Source organism: Pteropus medius, unplaced genomic scaffold, assembly GCF_902729225.1.
Source record: "Pteropus medius unplaced genomic scaffold, Ma_sr-lr_union100, whole genome shotgun sequence".
Classification (NCBI taxonomy): domain Eukaryota; kingdom Metazoa; phylum Chordata; class Mammalia; order Chiroptera; family Pteropodidae; genus Pteropus; species Pteropus medius.
The window spans coordinates 807,673-828,369 of NW_024344561.1; the positions used below are offsets into that span (position 1 = coordinate 807,673).

At 51.2% G+C, this 20,697-nt stretch overlaps 2 protein-coding genes and 2 pseudogenes across 6 annotated transcripts; 2 read left to right on the forward strand and 2 right to left on the reverse strand.

The window, feature by feature from the left end:
• Window positions 1-60: 60 nt before the first annotated feature.
• Window positions 61-8,928, forward strand: KRI1 (KRI1 homolog). 2 transcript variants are annotated; one of them, XM_039873202.1, is made up of 19 exons: window positions 61-216; window positions 329-402; window positions 1,088-1,193; window positions 1,587-1,692; window positions 1,950-2,004; window positions 2,082-2,131; window positions 2,408-2,504; window positions 2,596-2,673; window positions 2,960-3,087; window positions 3,402-3,528; window positions 3,616-3,711; window positions 3,799-3,969; window positions 4,922-4,997; window positions 5,098-5,186; window positions 5,269-5,395; window positions 5,483-5,613; window positions 6,945-7,009; window positions 7,116-7,214; window positions 7,988-8,928. In XM_039873202.1, the coding sequence occupies exons 1-19, from the start codon at window positions 123-125 to the stop codon at window positions 8,328-8,330; spliced, it is 2,112 nt and encodes a 703-aa protein (XP_039729136.1). In that variant the 5' UTR covers window positions 61-122; the 3' UTR covers window positions 8,331-8,928. The 2 variants fall into 2 exon arrangements, with proteins under 2 accessions (XP_039729136.1, XP_039729137.1); XM_039873203.1 differs by having other exon boundaries at window positions 2,085-2,131.
• Window positions 7,471-7,589, reverse strand: LOC120610925 (uncharacterized; annotated as a pseudogene).
• ATG4D (autophagy related 4D cysteine peptidase) lies at window positions 8,569-14,752 on the reverse strand. Of its 4 annotated transcripts, none has more exons than XM_039873205.1 (10): window positions 14,187-14,748; window positions 13,589-13,672; window positions 13,335-13,508; window positions 12,814-13,057; window positions 12,643-12,707; window positions 11,021-11,151; window positions 10,038-10,116; window positions 9,883-9,959; window positions 9,682-9,801; window positions 8,569-9,129 (listed from the first exon to the last, which is right to left on the reverse strand). In XM_039873205.1, exons 1-10 carry the CDS (start codon window positions 14,416-14,418, stop codon window positions 8,947-8,949), a joined length of 1,389 nt encoding a protein of 462 aa, XP_039729139.1. In that variant the 5' UTR covers window positions 14,419-14,748; the 3' UTR covers window positions 8,569-8,946. The 4 variants fall into 4 exon arrangements, with proteins under 4 accessions (XP_039729139.1, XP_039729138.1, XP_039729140.1 ...); XM_039873204.1 differs by having other exon boundaries at window positions 12,781-13,057; window positions 14,187-14,747; XM_039873206.1 differs by lacking the exon at window positions 9,682-9,801 and having other exon boundaries at window positions 12,781-13,057; window positions 14,187-14,752.
• Window positions 14,753-17,236: 2,484 nt separating this feature from the next.
• On the forward strand, window positions 17,237-17,355 carry LOC120610944 (uncharacterized; annotated as a pseudogene).
• Window positions 17,356-20,697: the final 3,342 nt, after the last annotated feature.

Below are 20,697 nucleotides of genomic sequence, written 5' to 3' on the forward strand. Positions count from 1 at the left end.
CGGGGTTAGGTGCGGCCCGCCAGGCTCCGACCTGTTTAAAGTTCGAGTTGGGAGGGGCTGAGAACAGCCACGCCTCCTTGGAGCGCTCGCCGTACGCGTGCGCAGTGGGCCGCAGAGCCGCCATGCCGGAACCGCGCGGTTCCTCGCCCCTGCGGGTGAACGCCGCGTTCGCCGCGCGGTACAGTCGCTACCGGGAACGCGAGGAGCTGCAGCGGCGTGAGTGCGGGGCGCATGCGCGCCGGACGTCGGCGCTGCAGGGTCGTTGGGAAGTGGGGGTTGATCTGGTCCCCCGAGGCTGATTTGGGGGGCTCCCATCTGTGCCCCGCAGTGAAAGATCGCTACCGGGACCGAGGCAGCGGCGACGACTCCAGCTCCGAGTCTGACTCCAGCGACGAGCGCGTGGTGAGCTTCCTCTTCTCCGTCCCGGACAAGCGAGAGTCATTCAAGCCCCCCACTGCATCCTGACCCCGACTGCTGGGGGCGGCTAATTCCCAACCCCACCGTGCACTACCAAAGTGCCCAACCTCTCGCCCCCAATCCCAGGGGGGACAGACAGCGCCCTCCCTGTCCCCCAAGGGATTGCCAAATACCCCCATTCCTCTCCCTCGCCAAGGATCCACCTGTTCAGATGTGTTTGGTGCGATCCCTCTGTCCCCCGTTTTATCTTCCAAGAATCTAACCATTTTTGTGTCCTACTGTGTCCCGGAAGAGGGACGTCTCTGCCATTTGGGGCACCCAGCTTCTCCCCACATTAACCACATCTTCCCACCTCACTGTGCAGCCTAGTCCCTCCTGCTGTTTACCACGTGCCCTATGCTACTTGTCCCATGTCGATCCTTTGTACCCTCCCTTTGCCTGCTACCTTCCTCTGTCTCATACCCTGAACTTATGTGGGGCCCACCCTCCCTTCTCCTTGTCTTTGACACACCCCCACCTGCCTCTCCCTGGCGGTATCCCCCTTCTTCCTAATGTATGCCCCTTTCTCCACCCTAATCTTAATGCTCTCTTAGCCCACCTGCCCAGGCACCCACCAGAGCTCTCACCACCTCCCTTCTGAAGTGTGTCCCTGATCTTTTTCCTGTCATAGGAATTTGACCCCCACCAGGAGCGTGACTTTTACAGGACTCTCTCCTTGTTAAAGAAGAAGGATCCCCGCATTTATCAGAAAGATGCCACCTTCTACCAGAGAACAGGTGTGGGGCTGGTCCTCCCCAAGGCTCAGGTTCCTCATTGCCTTTTCATCTGTTGTGACTATTTAATGAATCATTTTATGTCAAAAGTGCTTAGCAGAGTGTCTTAGATTGTTACCTGTTGATATTCATGGTAACTGTGTGCTTGGTACTATTCAGAGAGTGAGTTACTCTCCAGGTACTGCCAGGTGGTACTATTCAGAGAGTGAATTATTATCTCCAGGTACTGCCAGGTGGTAGCTAGTGTGATACCTCTTGTGGTACCTCTGGGAACTGGTGGCTTGGGGATTTGAAGCCTCCATGTGACTCTGGCCCAACCCAGTGGGATTCTCTACCTGGGGAAAGAAGGGGGTCGTGGTTGCGAGTGATGGCAGGCGTCTTCTGGTGGCCCCACAGCAACATCCTCAGAGAGTGAGGGGGAGCTGGCAGCTGAGAAGCAAAAGAAGGCACGGCCCATGTACCTGAAGGACTATGAGAGGAAGGTTATCTTGGAGAAAGAAGGGTGAGGAGAAAGCCTGACACGTGCTACTCAGTCCCTGTCCTCCTTCCCCTAGCAGGCGGACACATGGGGGCCTTAGGGGCAAGGGTGGGAAGAAGCCAGTGACTCACCAGAATGGAGAGATCCCCAGAGAGCAGGCTCCTTGCAGATTGCCTGCACCCCATTGGCTTCCCCACCTGCTGCTTGTGACTGCCCCCCAGCCCATTAGGGCAGACAAGCTGTGGGGAATCTGTCTTGAACTCCCACCCTTCCTTGCACAGCAAATATGTCGACGAGGAGAATTCAGACGGGGAGACCTCCAATCAGAAACTCCAGGTGAGTGGGGTGGAGGCCAGGCGGGGGTGCTGAGGGGCCCGAAGCTGGGCCTGAGGCCCATGGCACCCTCTCTGCAGCAGGTCTCGTCAAAAAGTTACGTGGAAGAACAGCAACAGCTCAAGGAAAGGTGAGCTAGTAGCAAGTGGCGAAATGGATGGGAATTGAGGCTCTGGGATTGGACAGGCCTGGGTTCAAACCTTGTTGTCACTTAATAGCTGCATGTATTTGGGCACATCACTTACTCTCTCCATTCCTGTTTCCTGACCTGTTAAACGGGGTCGATAAAACTCTCTGTGTCTCAGCTTTTTGGGGAGAGCTCAGGGCTTAGGGAATGGAGTTAGTCTTGGGGCAGTGGGCAGGGGCCAGCCAGCTTGTCCTGAGGCTTGTTCTCTTGCATGGGCAGCTTCCGGGCATTTGTGGAAGACAGTGAAGGTGAGGACAGTGCGGGGGAAGGTGGCTCGGGGTTGCTGCAGAAACGCGCTAAAACCAAGGAGGAGAAGGTAGGTGTGGGGCCTGCCAGACCGGGGCTGGTGGCAAGGAGGGGTTGCTGTGGCTCCTGCAGACCCTCAGTGCTGGCCTTCCCTCCCCCAGGCCCAGGAGGATGCCGACTATGTCGAATGGCTAAAGGGGCAGAAGGAGATGCAGAATGTCGAGACCCTGAGAGAGCTGGTTAGTTGCCACAGATAGTTGCTGAAAGACTATACTGCCTGTCCTGCCTCTATCCAACCCTTTTCTGGAAACCAATCCTTGAAGGGGTTGCCGAGAGCACATGCTCTGAAGATAGGGTGAGCCCGTCTTGGGGCTTCAGTGTCTACATCTATGAAATGGGGATAGTGCCTCCCACCTACATAGGCTGGCTGTGAAGTTTGTCACCTGAGTCCACTTGGTGCCCACGTCTGTCTTCCTTCCTTGCCTTCAAGTTTCTAACATGGGTCCTATCACCCCTTCACCCCAGACTCATCTGAGGGAATATTGGAACAACCCAGAGCTGGATGAAGGGGAGCAGTTCCTGCGGGATTATATCCTCAACAAACGCTATGAGGAGGAGGAAGAGGAGGAGGAGGAGGAGGAGGAGGAGGAAGGGTGAGCAGCCATGTCCCGCCAGGTGCCTGGAGCCAATGCTGGCCAGAAAGCAGAGGGCACTGGGTGTTTACTTTGTCACACAGATGATAGCAGTCCTCTGTGAGGGAGAGCCGCGGAGTATGGGCTTTTGGAGCCGGTTGGCACTAGTTCGAATCTGACTGTGCTGATAGACTTCTATGCCTCGGTTTCCCCATCTGTACAATGAGGGTAATGGTGGCACCCTACCGCAGGGTTCTTGGGAGGATTGGGTGAATTAATATGGCTGACACACAAGAGCTCAGCTGACCCCAGCCCCACTCCATCTCATCCCTCAGGGTTGCAGGCCTCCCGGTCCAGGTGGCTGTGGATGACTCCTCAGATGAGGGGGAGCTGTTTCTGAAGAAACAGGAGGACTTTGAGCACAAGTACAACTTCCGCTTCGAGGAGCCAGACTCGGCTTTGGTGGGTGACCAGGGCTGGTGGCTTGGGAGGAGCCGGCCTATGGAGCCCAGACTGGGAGAGCCCAGAAACCATCTCTGTGGCCCACAGGTCAAAACCTACCCTCGGAGCATCATGTCCTCTGTGCGTCGCAAGGATGAACGCAGGAAGGAGAGGAGGGAGGAGACTCGGGAGCGAAAGAGGAGGGTGAGTGTGGGGGTGGTGGGTTTGGAAGGTCCCCCTAGCCTGTGGGGAAAGCCCATACCCTCCGTCTCCCCTGGCCTGCTACCATAGGAGAAGGCAAAAAAGCAGGAGGAACTTAAGCAGCTGAAGAACCTGAAGAGGAAGGAGATTCTGGCCAAACTGGAGAAGCTGCGGCAGGTCACAGGCAACAAGACTCTGGGCTTTGAGGAGCGAGACCTCGAGGACGATTTCGACCCCACCCGGCACGACCAGCTCATGCAGGTGTGGCCCCTCTGCCCAGGCCAAGCCATGCAGCCGAGCACTCAGGAGCATGGCTCTGAAACCAGTGGTCGTTTCCTGGCTGCGTGGCCTCTCTGAGCCTTTGGCTGTTTCTGTAACATGGTCTAACCATAGTATATATCGCAGACCTGTTGTAAGGATGGTTTGAGAGGAATACTCAGAAAAGTTTCTTTGAAAAATCTTGAAGGAACAGTGGGTCGCTGTATTTCTCTTAGCTCATTCATTGCACCGTTGATGTTTATTGAGTTTGTGGGAACATAGCATCAGGCCACAGAAACAGGTAATGAGAGCTGTGTGGGGGAAGCAGTGGGCACCACAGGGACCCCAAAGGCCCCTGACCATACCTGGAATTTCAGGGAAGGGGACTGAGGGTACATAAATTGGTCAGGTGAAAACCAGAGTAGGAGGGTTGCTATGTAGTCAGAGTTTAGCTTTCACTTTCTAGAAGCTTCTCAGTTCTGAGCTTTAGTTTCTCAGTAGAATGGAGTTTTCTGTCTCGGGGTGCTAGTACAAATACAGCAAGATGCAGCCAACTTAGGTATATAATAGATGCTCAATGAATGACATGGTTAGCAATATCTGTCTCTGTCAGGCCTCCACTGGGCCCAATACAGTGTCAGCCCTCTTAGAGCTCATGGAGTGGCAAGAGCCAGTCTAACATCCATTGATCACCTACTGTATGCCGAGGGTCAAGCAGCACAGCTGCCCCTGCCCTCTCAGAGCCCCCCAGCCTAGTGGCAGGCATTTAAGTGTATGTTTACAACCTGCAGGGTTCTGAGAGGGGATGGAGACACACAGGGGGAGGCGAGGTCTTAGAGGTGTCCCCTAACCAGCTTTGTCAGGCTTAAATCAGGGGCCGGGTCCTAAGAGGGCACTGGGGGGCCATGTAGGAGAAGAGTGGCCCCTGCTGACCCTCCTGGTCCCGGCCCTGCAGAAATGCTTCGGGGACGAGTACTACGGTACCATGGAGGAGGAGAAGCCGCAGTTTGAGGAAGAGGAAGGGCTTGAAGGTGAGGTCACTGGGCTGAGGTGGGAGTGCTGGGCCCACAGCCTGTGATCCCAGCCTGTATCCCCTGGGCCCACCCCTGCCTATCTGTCCTCTGGAACCAGACGACTGGAACTGGGACACGTGGGCTGGGCTACAGCAGGGTGGAGATTGGAGCCAGCAGGAGCTGCACTGCGAGGACCCAGACTTTAATGTAAGTGCCATGGGCAGGGTGGGGCGGGGGCTCAGAGGATCCCAGAGCTCCCAGGACTGACCCACATATCCTGGCAAGGCAGATGGATGCTGACTACGACCCTAGCCAGCCACGGAAGAAGCAGCGTGAGCCTCCGTCAGCCGGTAAGAAGAAGCGCAAGTCACCCTTCGCTGCGGCCGTGGGGCAGGAGAAGCCCGTGTTCAACCCCGGTGAGGTTCCTGGCGGGCAGGTGGTGGGCAGGAAGGGGCTCTGCAGAGCCCGGCACAGCCCGGCATCCCAGCTCTCTCCCCACGCAGGGGACAAGACATTCGAGGAGTACCTGGATGAGTATTACCGGCTGGACTACGAGGACATCATCGACGACCTGCCCTGCCGCTTCAAGTACCGCGCTGTGGTGCCCTGCGACTTTGGGCTCAGCACCGAGGAGGTGGGACCCTGGGTGGGTGTGGGATACTTGGGGGCTCCCAGTAGGTAAGAGGGAGCACAAGTCAGCTGGTATTGCCACACTGCCTGTTTCCTCATCTCAGAAATGACAGGAATAATAGTATTAATGACAATACTAGTATTTCCTGCTTCAGAGGGTTTCTGCGAGATGGCAAGGCTTCATTCAAACAGCCCCTTGTAAATACTACAGTTGACCCTTGAACAATGTGGGGGTTAGGGGTATCTACCCCCACGCAGTCAAAAATCTACGTATAACTTTTGGTTCCCCCAAACTCAACTGTAGTTGGCCCTTCGCAACTGTGGGCTTTGCATCTGTGGATTCAACCTCTTCAGATGCAGAAGGCTGACATGCTGACTGGAAGGCTTACTGGTACCATATAAACAGTTAATAACACATGTCTTTCTATGTTATATGTATTTCATACTGTATTCTTACAATAAAGTAAGCTAGAGAAAAGAAAGTGATAAAACCATAAGGAAAATACATTTATTATTTACTGTACTTATTGAAAAAAATCCGCATAATAGGACTTGCGCAGTTCAAACCGGTGTCGTTAAGGAGTCAACTGCCTTTAATTCTGTTACCATATATCTGCAGCAGGGTGGCCATTAAGACGAGGTAGGTCTGTAGCCAGATGGCCTGGGTTTAAATCTTGGCTTAGTTATGCACTAGCTGTGTGACCTTGCTATGCCTCAGTTTCCCCATCTATAAATGGTCCTAAGAACAGCCCCCACTTCAGGGCTGTGGACCTGAAACAAATGTGCGGCTTTCTGAACACTTGTCCCTTCGCCATGATGGCGGTGGTTGCTCAGTAAAAGCACTAACGTTTATTGAGCTCATACCATCTGCATTCACTCTGTCTTCTCAAGGACCTTCCAATAGGTTTTGAGGGGATGCCCACCTCATAAATAAGGAAACTGAGGCCTGGAGGCAGGAACCTTGAGGTCGGAAACCTGGAGCTCCTCTATATTAGCAGGTCTGGTGACTGGCATAGAGACCCGTGTCCTGAGGCTGCTGGGAATGTGGTTGTATGTGGTTGTATGCATGAGGGCTCCGGGGCTCGGGGCCCCGGGCCCAAACTGAAATCTGTAATAAGCCACTTCCTGGCTGTGTGACTTGGGGCAATGCTTGTTTCCCAATTTGATGTCCTCCACAAAAAACATGGATTGTCCTCCACAGAAATCAGTTCTTTCCCACTGTCAAGACATCCCTGCTGGTGGTACTCTGCTTTGACTGATGAGGTGACTAGGGCTTAGAGTCAGGGCCCCCCTGGGGTCCATGCAGCAGGACCCTACTTGTCCCTTTCCACACAGATTCTCGCTGCTGATGACAAAGAGCTGAACCGATGGTGCTCCCTGAAGAAGACCTGCATGTACAGGTGACAGGGTGGGGCTGGGCTAGGTATTTAGGAAGAGGGGTGGGCAGGCATGCATGGGCGCCTCCCAGAGCACCCAGTGACAAGCCTGTCCACCGGGTGCCCACAGGTCGGAGCAGGAGGAGCTTCAGGACAAGAGAGCATACAGCCGGAAGGCCCAGAACTCATGGAAAAAGAGGCAGATCTTTAAGTCTCTCTGCCCAGAGGAGTGAGTGTCCCTGGCCTGGGGAGGGTGGGCTGGGGAGCCTGCAGGGTTCTGCAGGGTTTGGGTCTTGCTTTGTCGGCCACCTGTTTTATGACCTCGGGAATGGGCCCTCCTCTGAGATCTGGGTTCAGATCATGGCTGGGCGATAGCTGTGTGACCTTGGGCAAGTCACTTCCCTTCGGGGCCTGTTTCCTCATTTATAAAATAGGGATAAGGATGGCTCATTTCCTGTTGGGTGGTTTTTTGGGGTTTTTTTTACTGCCTACAGCACCTGGTATTTCTGGGTGGTCTCCCATCCAAGTACTAACCAGGGCTGACCCTGCTTAGCTTCCGAGAACAGATGAGATCGGGCACGTTCAGAGTGGCATGGCCGTAGATCCTGTTGGGTTTTTTGAAGATTAAGTGAATCAATTCACGTGAAGTGCTTAAAACGCTGGTATCGTTATTATCATGTTCCCCGCCTCCCCAGTCTATAAAGCAGGGGTGATAGTTCACAGAGTTGATTTAAATCTGAAATGAGTTGATTTATGTGAATAGCTTAGTGTAGGCCTGGGCTCAAATACCAGAATTATCAGTGACTGTCCAGCCTCAGGGTTCAGTACAGACACTCCTGTTCTTACGTCAGATCTGGGTTTAAATTCCAGGCAGGCCCCTGAATTGCTGCATTGCTGTCTCTCCTAGCCTCTCCTTTCCTCGTCTGTAAAATGAAGGATGTGCACCCAGGAATGGGCCTAACCGTGTCCACTCTAAGCTGAGCCCTGACTTTCCTCCCCTAGGACAGACACACCCACGGAAGCCACAGGGAAACCACAGAGAGACAAAGCTGGCCCACAGGGGCAGCTGCTGGCACCCGATGGGGCCTGTGGGAAGCAGCCCCAGCCTGAGAGCCCCCCAGCACAGGAAGAGGCAGCCCCTGTGTCATCCACTGAGAAGCCACCAGTCCCCCAGAGGCGGAAGAGGGGCAAGAAGGCTCGCCTCCTGGGCCCCACAGTGACGCTTGGTGGGCATGAGTTCAGCCGTCAGAGACTGCAGGCCTTTGGCTTCAATCCAAAACGGCTGTACTTCCGCCTGCTGGGCCAGCAACGGAGGAAGCAGCAGGGGCTCAAGAGTGGCCCCTGAGCTTGATGGAGCAGGCAGGGGCCCTCAGGTTCCTAACCTCCAATCAAGCCCCTGAGTACATCCCCCTCTATTCAACTGTATAGACCTGCAATGTCTACCTACGGGCAAGGGAGAATTCCCGTCTTCCAGATGTGGAAGCTAAGGCCCACTTAACAAGTTCCCCAGGCCACTTGTAAATCTCACCTTGAGATATACCCTGGGCCCATCTCTCAAATGCTGTGTCCAGCCATAGCCAAGGTCAAGTCAAATGGCTTTATTAGCCCCCAGCAGCTTCAGTTCCCCCATCAGCCCTTGGCAGGACTGGGGCTTTGAGACCAGTGACGGGCACTGGTGGTCCAGTGCAAACTACAGTACTTGAGTCAGGCCCTGAGTGGTTGCCCAGGAGCCCACCCTCCCTCCCTGCCCTGTGAGGAGGGCCCAGCTGATAGGAGGCGGGCCTGTGGGCTCTGTCCTGGCTGAATGGACCCAGCCTAGAGGTTTTCTGGGCTGGGTTCAGCTGCTCTTATCAAAAGGGTGAGAAGGGGAAAGTCCCATCATCAGAGTTCAAGCTCCCACACCCAGCGTGACATAAAAAAATAAATAGTGTCTGTCCCATCTTCTCCCCCATCCTGTCCCTTTATAAAAACACAAAGTCCTCGGAGCTTGGGCGCTTGGCCTTGAGGAGCCGCCCAGTTCGAGGAAGCTGCTGAGCTGGCTGGGATTGCTGGGAGGAGAAGTTGTCCAGGTTGTGGTCCTGAGCGTGGCCCTCGGCCAGGGTGAACATGGGGTACCGCTCTGTCGCTGAGGAGGAGCTGAGGACCTGGTGAGAGGAGGGAGAGAGCATCTCAGCCCCAAAGGCAGTAGCTGTGTTACTTATCTTGCAGGCATAGTTATCCTAACAAATATATTTAAAAAGTGCTGCCTGAACTCAACTCCCATCCTTCTAAGGCGATGACCCAGGCCAGCCAATTAGTACTTTCTGTTCTCCAGGACAGTGATTGGCTCATGTGACCCAATGCAGCCAATGAAAGGCAACCCTGGGATTTTTGCTATGTCTGCTGGGAAAGCGGGGCTCCCTTTCCACTGAACTGGGAAGTAGGTGCCAACTCTTGTTGTAAAGTCCTGATGGAACCACAAAGCTAAGAGATAAGGAGGGGTCCTGCAACTTGAGCTCCCGAAAGCAGCTATCCCCTAAGGCAGCAATGCCTCTAGTTTTTCATATGCCCCTTTTGGGGGAGTCTATTCAGAGCTGGGCTTTTGTAGCTTTTAGGCAGCATGATGACAACACAGCCTGGAAATAGTCTCCCCACGTCTGCTGGCCTCAGGGCCTCCCACTCCAGCCCTGTCCCTTTCCCCCCTTCTTCTCACTCACCCTGGTCAGCTCTGAACACAGTGTCTCAAATTCCTTCCTGTCCCCAGCATAGAACCCCACTGTACAGCTTGGGTCCATTTTGGTGAAGGCCATCTTGCGGGGCGAGGTGCAATGGAAAGACTGGCAGACAAATGAGGGAAACTCAGGGGGCCCAGCTCCCACTACATGCCTCCAACCCCTACCCTGGGGGGCCCAGCTCACCTCCAAGGGGAAGTTAGCCTGGCTGACGTCCACAGTGGGCTGGCAGTAGTGGGGGTCCAGGTAGAGAAGGAAGTCATCTGCAGGGGAGGAGGCATGAGTGGGGTGGAGGAGCAGGGGTAGAGGGGGCGGGATGGAGCTGGGTGAGGCAGGCCTACCCTGGTAGCCGATGAAGTACAGCGAGTGCCGTGGCTTGCCCCCCATGATGCCTAAGCACAGCTCTGAACGTAGGAGTTCCTGTAGGGGGCAGAGTGGGCGGAGGTGAGAACCCATGGCAAGAGCTATCAGGCCATCATGCAATGAATGCTTAGCAAAGGTCCAATGTGTGCAAACCCAGGCCTGTGGGGATAGTAGCGACCAAGAATGAAATGACTGCCTCATGGAGCTGATGCGTGGGAGACAAACAAGGAACAAGATGAGTAAGTTGTCATATGTCAAAAGGTGGTAACACTGGGTGAAGAACAGAGGAGGAGAGGGAGCTCTGCAGTATATAAATAGCGGAGTCAGGAAAGGCCTCACCGGGAGGTGATGTTTCAGCAAAGATGAGTTAAGAGTGCACCTTAGAAAATAGCAAGTGGCCTCAAGACAGGTGTTCTGGGAACAGTGTGGCTGAGGCAGAACGAGTGAAGACAGTGGGCGCAGACGAGGTCAAGGAAGGGACAGGGAGATAGTTTGGGACCCTGGGAGCTGTGGGAAGATCCACGGCCTTTATTCGGAATGTAAACACACCAGGATCTTTGCAGCCTGGCTGTTCCCTTTGCCTGGAGCACTTCTCCTCTGGCTCACGTGCCCCTGGCAGGAGAAGGGCTTTCCTAAGTTGCACGGCCACCCCCACCTGCCCTTCACTGTGTTAGTTTTGGTTCCCTTACAGTCCCGAGTTGTAATGCCAAAGCTGTCTATTTGGTTCCAGATCCACTGCCTGTCATTTCTCCTTTAGAATGTCCATTCCCAGAGGGCACAGATTTTTGCCTGTTCACCTCTGCAACCCCAGCAGCTGGGAGAGTGCTTGGCACATTACAGGTGCCCTGTAACTATCGGATAAACAGATGAAGGAATGAAGGGAGCACTTGTACCTACAGCAAGCTGGAAAAACCTGGAGGGCTCCCTACGGGAAGGCATGGTGAAATCTGGCCGAACCTACCTTCACACAGGGCACGTACACCGGGTTGAGAGTCTCACCACCCAGCCGCACAGGCACCAGGATGACCACAGACTTCCACTCGGCTGTGGGGTCTGGCCTGGCCACCAGGCGTGCCACGTCCGCCTTGTACACTGGAAAAACAGGGCAGCAGGTCATCTTCTCATTGTCCTTTAAGCTTCAGTGTGGCCCTTCATCCCCAGGGGCCCATCCTCAGCCAAGCAACATCTGGTGCAGGGAGGGGTGTGACGCTCCCATCATCAGTGAAGCACATCTTTCCAGAGCCCCCAAACTCCCTCACAATCCCAGGGCCACCAGGCAAGTGTGGATACCCCCATTTTACAGAAAGCAACCAAGGCCCTGAGAACTGGACGAAGAACATAAAGCCAGGAGGTGGAGCTTTCCCCGCAGCCCGGAGCCCATTCCCAGTTCCAGTCCTGACTCGTCCTCACTGACCTGGCACCTGGGTTTGCCAATACGGAACTGGGAGCACAGCAGTCCTCAACCCAACATCCCTATGTTCCTCCTCCTCAAGTCTGATATGCTGCTTTCTATTCTCCCCCTCCTCCCTTGCTGGTGCCCAGAAGTGGATTTAACCCTTTCTGGAGACACAGCTGCTATGATCTGAATGCTTGTGTCCCTCCTAAATTCATATGTCGAAAATCCTACACCCAAGGTGATAATGTGAAGAGGTGGGACCTTTGGGAGGTGATTAGTTCACTGAGGGTGGAGCCCTCAAGAATGAGATTAGTGCCCTTATAAAAGAGATAACCCCCCAATTTTTAAAAACTATGTATCAGTGACAGATGTTAACGTGACTTATTGTGATCATTTTGCAATGCATAAAAATATCAAATCATGTTATATACCTAAAATGTTCTGTGTCAATTTTACCTCAATGGAAAAAAAGAAACAAAAATGAGACCCCAGAGAGCTTGTTTGCCCATTCTGCCATGAGAGGATACAGCAAAACAAAGCAGGGAATGGGCTCCTCCCAGACACCAAATTTGCCTGCACCTTGATCTTGGACTTCCCAGCCTCCAGAATTATGAGAAATACATTCCTGTTGTTTATAAGTCTGTGCTATTTTTGTTATAGCAGCCCAAATGGACTAAAACAATGGCCCTCTGTAAAAATCGAAACTTGCCCAAAACTTTTCATAAAAATGTCCAGTTTTTGTAGATTCCCTGATTGGGAGGACGGTAGAAAATAACAACCATTGCTAATATTTAATGAACATTTACTATGTGACAAGCACTGCTCTATGGGTTTAACTTGTATTATTGACTCATTTAATTCTTATGACAACTCTACGAGGCAAATGAGACCAGACTTTTGTACTTATTAGAACTGTTTACAGAGCAAGAGTTAATTGGACCTGAGAGAAAAAAGTCCTATGTCCTTCATTCTATCACTCGGGGAGCAGCCCCTTAAGTTTCCTCTCCTGCATCCAGAGGGAGTAGAGGGATCCTGAGGAATCTCCCTCTGCGTGGGCCTTGAATCCTTCCAAGAGTCCCTCTGATCCAGAATTTGTTTCAGCCTGAGAAAGGTGGGTCCTAAGAGGCAGCTGAGGTAGTGACTGACTCAGGGTGAGAACCCCGTGACCTTGGTTCCCAGCCCCTTACCTGTGCAGTCCTGAGAAACATACACCACCAGGTGGGTGACCTCTGAGCAGCTCTCCACAGCTTTCCTGGGGGCAGGAGGAATGGCCTGAGTTCCTGGGGTTACCCATTGGCTCCTGTGTCCCCTGCAGCAGCCCTCACCTGAGTATATGTGCCACGAGAGATGGCCCATACCAGTCACCCGCCTTCTTGCCTGAGCTCTGCCCAAGCTCCACCAGTTGGTGTAGGCCGAAGGGGGCTTTAGGGTGGTCGGCAAACCAGGACACAATCTGTCGGTGCCGGCGTTCCTGCTCCAGCTCAGGGGAGCCCTGGGTCCAGCGAGGGGGTATCCAGCAGGCAGGCCCATGGTGCCAGTAGGGAGAGGCCAATCTTGATGGCTCAGGGGGGTCCAGGCCCACGCTCTTGACCCACATCCAGTCTGGTGGGGATGAAGTACATAGTCAACTGGTGCCAATGTGAGGGGACACAGTTCCCATTTACTCACAGTTTACAAACCATTCTAATGCTTTGTAAGAGACCCCATGTTTAACAATTTTCACATTCCTGAAACAAACGAGTCTAACTCCACCCCCAAAACTTACTTTACACACAAATCTAACATGAATTTAAACTCTTAGTTTACAAACAGTTCTAACACCGCTGACCTATGTGGTTGGCTCATACTCCTGGTGTGCCCTTCCCGCTCCGCCCCTCACCTCTGGGCAGGAAATGCAGCAAGAGGCCCTGTGCCAGCATCATCTGCCCACTGCGTAACATGCAGCCCCAGCCACAGTCCGAGGTCAGATAGCCCCCAGCAAGGGGCGGGAAGTCCCTGCGGTATGTGAGCCACAGGCGGGACACGAAGTCCCGCTGGAAACGCTGGATGTCACCTACAAGAATAGGCTTGTTAACTGCCACCAGGAACACTTCTGGGGGTTCCCCCAACCCTGGCCTGGGGGCACCAGCTTACCCTCAGTCTCGAATCGGTAGCGGCGGCCACAGAGGTGGACGCTGGAGAGCTTGCTAAAGCTGGTCCGGCTTTTGACTGCCCAACCTGCAGAGACGTGGGGCAGCGAGATAAGGGACACACAGCTTAACAGTTATGACAACAACAGTGCTCCCATCCCCCCATCTGTGAAATGGGGACCGCACTACTTTCCATCTCAGTGGTGGCACTGGGGAGTTCATGTCATATTCCTCTTAGATGGAAGTGGGGCCCCTAGGTGCAGCCACACCAATGTTTGCCATCAATTCGGGATAAACTAAGGCAGTTCTAATTACTGTACCCATTTTACAGGAGGGAAAAACAGAAGCATAGGGAAGCAAAAATGCTTGTTCAAGGTCAAGATTTGAAAACACATTCCCTGTACGACCTGCCACAGATCCGCCCTGGGCAGGGCAGGGCGGGGGACCCACAGGTGACTCACTGGAGAACAAATGGTGTATACACGGAATACAGGACAGGGTCCGGTTCCTTGACTCCCACTGACCTCTAAGTCCCCGGTCTGGCGGAAACCACGGCTCGCTCGCACCCCAGAACCCACCCCCTGGGCCCGCCCCCTCCTTACCGTACTTGACGTTGTTCCAGGCAGTCAGGAACTTCGCTTTAAACTTGTCCACTTCGTCCGGCTCCCCAGGGGCGATCCCGGACGAGCCCAGAACGGGACCGCTGGCTCCGGAGGGCCCCAGGCCGTTGGGGTCCGGGACTCTGGGCCCCCGCGGCCTGCGGCCCTCGGGGCGGCGCGCGTCCTCAGGGCTCGCGCTCCGGTACTGCGCGGCGGCCGGCGACACGGAGTTCATGGGCGCGCCGAGGGGTAAAGGGGAGGCGGACCGAGGGCCCGGGTCGGGGCCAGGACGCGGCCGGGACGCGAGCGCCCAGGAAGGCGCTAGTCAGCCCCCGACGCGGCTGCTACGCCCCCGGGTCCGGCGCGGGGCGCTGTCACCGCCGCCGCCATTTTAGCGGCTCCGGCCCGGGAGGGAGGCGGGCGTGACACAGCCGGACGCCCCGGGCCCCAGTCTGGTCTCCGGACTCAGTCCTGGGTGGCCGCGCTGGGGCCTCCAGACGCGGCAGCACCCAACAACCCCCACGCCCACCCGCCCCCAAATCGCAGCGCCCGGGCGCGCCGAGCCCCTGCAGGTCTTTATCGAAGGCCCCAGAGCCTGGAAGCCCCGCCCCGGCCCGGCCCCGCCCCCGGGCCCGCCCACGATGGACACCCAGAACCTGCCTGGGCCTGGGGCCGAACCGGTGTGTGACAACCTCACCCCACCCCGCTTCTCTCCCCGCATCCCAGCCACACTTCTGTGTGCCTCAGTTTTCCTATGAGCAACATGGGGCTCAAATACATGCCAAAACATAGACAAATCCTCATAATAATTTTGCTGAGAGAAAGGAACCAGACAAAAATTAGACTATATACTCTCTGGTCCCATTTATACTAAACTCTGGAAAGTGCAACCTCCTAATACCATTAGAGTCGCCTGAGGGTGGCGTGGGAGAGATGAAAGGGATGAATTTGAACAAGGCGAGAGGATCCTATTTGGAGTCGTGAGTATATTTAGTATTTAAATTGTGGTGAGGATTCCCATGATGCAAAAACTCATTGGAGTGTACACTTTAAATGTGTGTGGTTTGTTGTATGTCAATTATACCTCGGTAAAGCTGTAAAAATTTTTCAATGCATGTAATTCAGAAGAATGTTAGACGAAGGAACTGCGTTCGTCGTGTAAAGCTCTTAGCGTGGCGTTTGAGGCACAGTTAGGGCTCAGTGAGAAAGCCAGCCACCACCTGAAAGGCAAGATGACAGTGTAGTGACACCGTGAACCACAGAGAGGGTGGCCTCTAGTGGCCAGCCCAGGGGCACTGTCCTCAGCTGGCTGAAGGAAGTGAGAAGAGGATTCGGAAGAGGGTGTGGGAAATGAAGGAGAGGACGCAAAAGGGCAGTCACTGTCCTAACTTTCCCTCCTCTCTCTCACTTTTCTTGAGCCACACCTGCCTCTTTTCTCAAACCCAACAGGTACTGTCTCACCTGAGAACCTTTGTACTTGCTGTTCCCTCTCTTCCCTGAAATATCTGCATGGCTCCCCCTCAACCTCCTTCAGGACTTTATTCAAATGTCACCTCCACAGGGTAACCTTCCTCAAAAGTCCTCCCACCCCTGGACTCTTACCCCTTAGCTTCCATATTTTTCCCAGAGCAGTTACTACAGCCTGACTGAGTCAGCTCTGGCTGCTGTAACGAATACTGCAGACTGAGAGGCTTAAACCACAGACATTAATTTCTCACAGTCCTGGAGGGTAGAAGTTTGAGATCAGAGTAACAGTAGAGCCAGGATCTTGATGAAGGTTTCTTCCTGGTTATGTCCTCCCACGGCCTCTTTTTATAAGGGCATTATTCCCATCACGGGGACGCCACCCTCATGACCTCATCTAACCCTCGTCACCTCCAAATACCATCACATTGGGAGTCAGGGCTTCAACGTATGAAGGAAGGACAAAAACATTCAAACCACAGCACCCATTTTATACATATATAATTTCTATGTCTATTACTTCTGTTCCAATCGTATTCCGGGGCAGGGGACTCTGTCCATCTGAATCACTGCTGGGTCCTTAACACTCAGCCTGTGGCCTGGCCCACAGTAGGTACCATGAACAACTTGTGAAATGAAAGAACTTATTTCCTCACAGGGGACACGTGGGCTGTGGGGGTCAAAAACACCTTTCTGTTTTTGTTTGGTCTGATGACTGACCACCTCTTCCACCAGCCCGGCACAGATCAGTTTGCTTAAGGAGGAGTGTATGGGGCACTGGATTCCTTCACCCTTCCCCTATAAGTGCAGCCACAACATCAGCTCCCCACCTGGGTCTCTGTCTCCAGACCAGGGTCTAGCCTCACCTGTGTGGCCTCTGGGACATCCCCCGGGTCCTGAATTGATGCTGCATTTCACCCCCACTGGCTCTTGCTCCCCAGCCCTTGCCTGCGCCCTAGCCTCCATTACCTCCCTTACCAGGGTCTGTCGTGCCACTCATAATCTGCCCCGAGTTGTCTTCATACTCCAAAAAAGCAGCACAATAGTCGTGACCACTTTTGAAGATGCTGCAGACAGGTGTCTCAGCCAGGTGACCTTACCTGTCTGTGCAACAGTTTCCTCATTTGCCAAATGAGTAATAATGGTGACTACTTCCTCGGGCTTGGGAGAAGGATGAAATGAATATGCAAAATGCTTAGAACACTGTCTGGCACAAAACCACCACCACATAGTGTGAAGTGTTACTGCTATTGTTGTCATTCTCATTTCCAACACTCCTCTCCCAGGTCCACCCCTCATTCCTGGCCTTCTAGCTGCCACCTCTGACCTCTCAAATCCACACAACAGCAGAAAGAAACTTTCTATTTATAAAACTATTTTTTTCTTTTTCAAATGATGCTAAAAATTCATTTTACTTATTTTAAAATAATTTTTAAATTGAGGTATAATTGACATATAACATTATGTCAGTTTCAGGTGTACAACATAATGATTCGGTATTCGTATATATCGCAAAATAATCACCACAATAAGTTTAGTTAACGTCTTTTAACTAAAATTAAAATGGTTGTTTTAAATATAAAAATACTGTCTATGACCATGCCACTCTGAACAAGCCCGATCCTGTCTGATCTTGGAAGCTAATCAGGGTTGGGCCTGGTTAGTACTTGGATGGGAGACCACCTAGGAAGGCCAGGTGCTGTAGGCGTAAAAAACAAAAAATAAGGGATTGTAAGCTGACAAGGTCCTTGCAATCTGTGAGGTCAACCAAGGGTTGCTTCGCCTAATATATATATAATATATATATAATATATATTATTATATATATTATATATATAATATATATAATATATAATATATATAATATATAATATATACATAATATATATATATTATATATATTATATATATATTATACTTCATAAAAATAAAATTATTTCATGAACAAATTTCACCACACCAAAAAAAAATCTAGAGCAGCGCTGTCCAGTAGAAACATAATGTGAGATATAATGTTCAATATTCTAGTAGCCATGTTAAAAAAAATACAAACAATCCAATGAAAAAATGGGCAGAGGATCTGAATAGACTTTTCTCCAAAGAAGACATATGAGCAGCCAACAGGTACATGAAAATGTGCTCAACATCACTAATCTTCAGGGAAACGTAAATCAAAACCATAATGAGATATCACCTCACATCTGTTAGAATGGCTGTCATCAAAAAGACAAGAGATTTTCTATATATGTGTGTGTGTGTATATATATATCGATCACATTTCTTTATCCATTCACCCATTGGTGGACACTTAGGTTGTTTCCATATCTTGGCTATTGTAAATAATGCTGCCGTGAACATGGGGTTGCAGATATCTTTTCGAGACGGTGTTTTTATTTTCTTCAGATATATTCTCAGAAGTGGAACTGCTGGATCATATGGTAGTTTTATTTTTAATTTTTGAGGAAACTCTATACTGTTTTCCATAGTGTCTGTACCAGTTTACATTCCTGCCAACAGTGCAATATGGTTCCCTTTTCTCCACATCCTTGACAACACTCATTGTTTCTTGCCCTTTTGATAATAGCCATTCTGATAGATGTGAGTTGATATCTTACTGTGGTTCTGATTTGCATTTCCCTGATGGTTAGTAATGTTGAGCACCTTTTCGTGTACCTGTATGTCTCGTTTAGAAAAATGTCTATTCAGATCCTCCAAAAAGATATATCGAAGTCCTAATCTCAGGTACCTGTGGCTGTGACTTCATCTGAAAATAGGGTCTTTGCCAATGTAATTAGTTAAGATGAGGTCATACTGGATTAAGGAGGGCCCTAAATCCAAAGTGACTGGTGTCCTTATAAGAGAAGAAGAACAGAGAGCTACAGACACACAGGAAGAAGATCAAGTGGCCATGGAGGCAGAGATTGGGGTTATGAAGCTGCAAGCAAACCAAAGAATGCCAGAAACTGCCAGAAACTCGGAAGAGGCAAGGAAGGGTCCTCCCCTCTCCCCTGAAGCCTTTAGAGAGAGCACAGCCCCACTGACATGTTGAGTTTGGAATTCTAGCTTCCAGAACTGTTAGAGAAGCCAGTTCTGTTTTAAGCCACTCAGTTTGTGGCGATTTACTACAGCAGCCCCAAGAAAGCAATGTAGCCTGTTGATCACTCCTCTTGTCCAAGTCTCAGCTTGCTCATCACCTGCTCCAAGAGGCCTGTCCTGACCTCCATCTTGGGCCAGGCCTCCTTTATGTGTTCTCAGGCTTCCCCTCACCACAAGTGAAATAATTCCTAATCACCTGTATCATTGCCTGTTAATCACAGTGTCCCTTGTGAGAGTGAAAGTCCCACGAAGACAAGCAACAACTGTCCTAATGCTATTATTCTTTCAAGAATATCAGTTGTCACTTACAGCTTGCCTACACCGAGTGCCAACAATGACAATGAGAGAAAACAAGCCGCACCCACTCCCCAGTGCCTTTTGTGTTGGAACATGCTAGAAGCACAGTAACTGTTTGTCAAATGACTAAATAAATAATAATAGGATTTACCTGCCCTCAGAGCCTCCTCCCAGCTCTTTCTCAGAGTCTCCACAATTGGCTTCTCTAGGGCCAACTTCTAGGGCTGGCTTCTCTAAGACCAACTTCCTCGAGCCATGCCCTACTGGCTTTATCTGTCTTAAATCATTTAACCCTTAGTGCAATCCTATACGGTAGGTACAAATATTATCCCCATTTTACAGATGAGGAAACAGAGGCTCAGAAATAGAGGCCACACAATAGGGGAGCTACTATTATTCCCAGTGGTAATCTTCATAGTTGCCATGCATTTGAAACTCAGAAAGCAACCCAATAAAAATGCAGGCAAAAGATTTGAACAGACTCTTCACAAGAGAAGATAACAGGATGCCAAGTAGCACATGGAAAGATTCTCAAACATTACTAGCCATCAGGAAAATGCAAAATAACATGGCAATCAGATGCCGCTACAAACCCATTAGAACAGCTAAACTGAAAAAAGACTGACCTTACCGAGCACTGATGAAGGATATAGAGGAACTGGAACATTTGAAGTCCGTGCAGTTTATTGTATGTCAATGGTACCTTGGTAAAGTAGAAAAAAAATCAGTATGGTAATATTAGGGCACCACTGCAAAAATGCACTTGAGTGGAACTCAGTAAGGTAGAATTGTCTTCTCGTGACTGTATTTTGGCATTAGTGCATGAATTTTATTGCGGGTCTCTCAGCAATTCCAGGAATGTTTTCATGCCTCTCCACTCAGTTCCCATGCCCCTTAGTGAAATAAATCAGGCTCAAGAAATACTCCCAGGCTGTGTAGTTGCTATAATAAATTACACACTCTTGAAGAAAACATAAATATGAGGTTAGATGCTTTCTCACGGTAGATCGCTTTTTGTCCAACTTTCTTGCTTCCTTAGAGTCATCCCATCCTGCCTTTCATGCTTCTACTACACTGAGAGTTGTGTGAGAGAATGCTCTAGAAATGAGCTGTGCTTGTTTCTGCCTTTTTAATTGAAAGCATGCAAAACTCTTTTTTCATTCAAAAAATGTATCCTGAGCATCTACTATGTACCAGATTCTGTGCTGGATTAGGGGCTGCAGCAATAGATAACACAAATACTGTTGTCTCCTCTTGGGGTCTTGTAGGTAGGATGCAGGAGAGAGATGATGAATTCATTACACATACACAAAAAATCGCATAGTTATAATTTTAATAATGATCATGTAGGAAAACACGAGCTTACAATAGGGGAAATAATCTAGTTTGGGAGCCGTGATCCAGGAGGACTTCTCTGAGGAAGCCACATTTAAGCCGAGATTTGCATTAGTCAGAATAAATCGTTTCACCGCAGTAACAAGCAAGTCCAAAGCTCAGTGGTTTAACACAACCAAAGTTTATTTCACTCTCGTTTTACTCATCCTACATGGACTGACAGAGACCCAGCTTCAAATAGTTATGCAGAGGTCTGGGCTGACGAGGCATCCACAATCTTATAGTTGTACCATCTGGAATTTATCACTTCAATTGCGACAAA

What these genes read in the sequence shown, in the direction of transcription:
- KRI1 (XM_039873202.1), top strand. Translation starts at nt 123, where the DNA reads ATGCCGGAACCGCGCGGTTCCTCGCCCCTGCGGGTGAACGCCGCGTTC. An exon ending in CAGCAACAGCTCAAGGAAAG is followed by an intron (nt 2,132 to 2,407) that starts GTGAGCTAGTAG and finishes TTGCATGGGCAG; the next exon opens with CTTCCGGGCATTTGTGGAAG. An exon ending in GCGAGGACCCAGACTTTAAT is followed by an intron (nt 5,187 to 5,268) that starts GTAAGTGCCATG and finishes CTGGCAAGGCAG; the next exon opens with ATGGATGCTGACTACGACCC.
- ATG4D (XM_039873204.1), bottom strand. Translation starts at nt 14,418, where the DNA reads ATGAACTCCGTGTCGCCGGCCGCCGCGCAGTACCGGAGCGCGAGCCCT. An exon ending in CTCGTGGCACATATACTCAG is followed by an intron (nt 12,708 to 12,780) that starts GTGAGGGCTGCT and finishes TCCTGCCCCCAG; the next exon opens with GAAAGCTGTGGAGAGCTGCT. An exon ending in TGTACGTGCCCTGTGTGAAG is followed by an intron (nt 10,117 to 11,020) that starts GTAGGTTCGGCC and finishes TGCCCCCTACAG; the next exon opens with GAACTCCTACGTTCAGAGCT.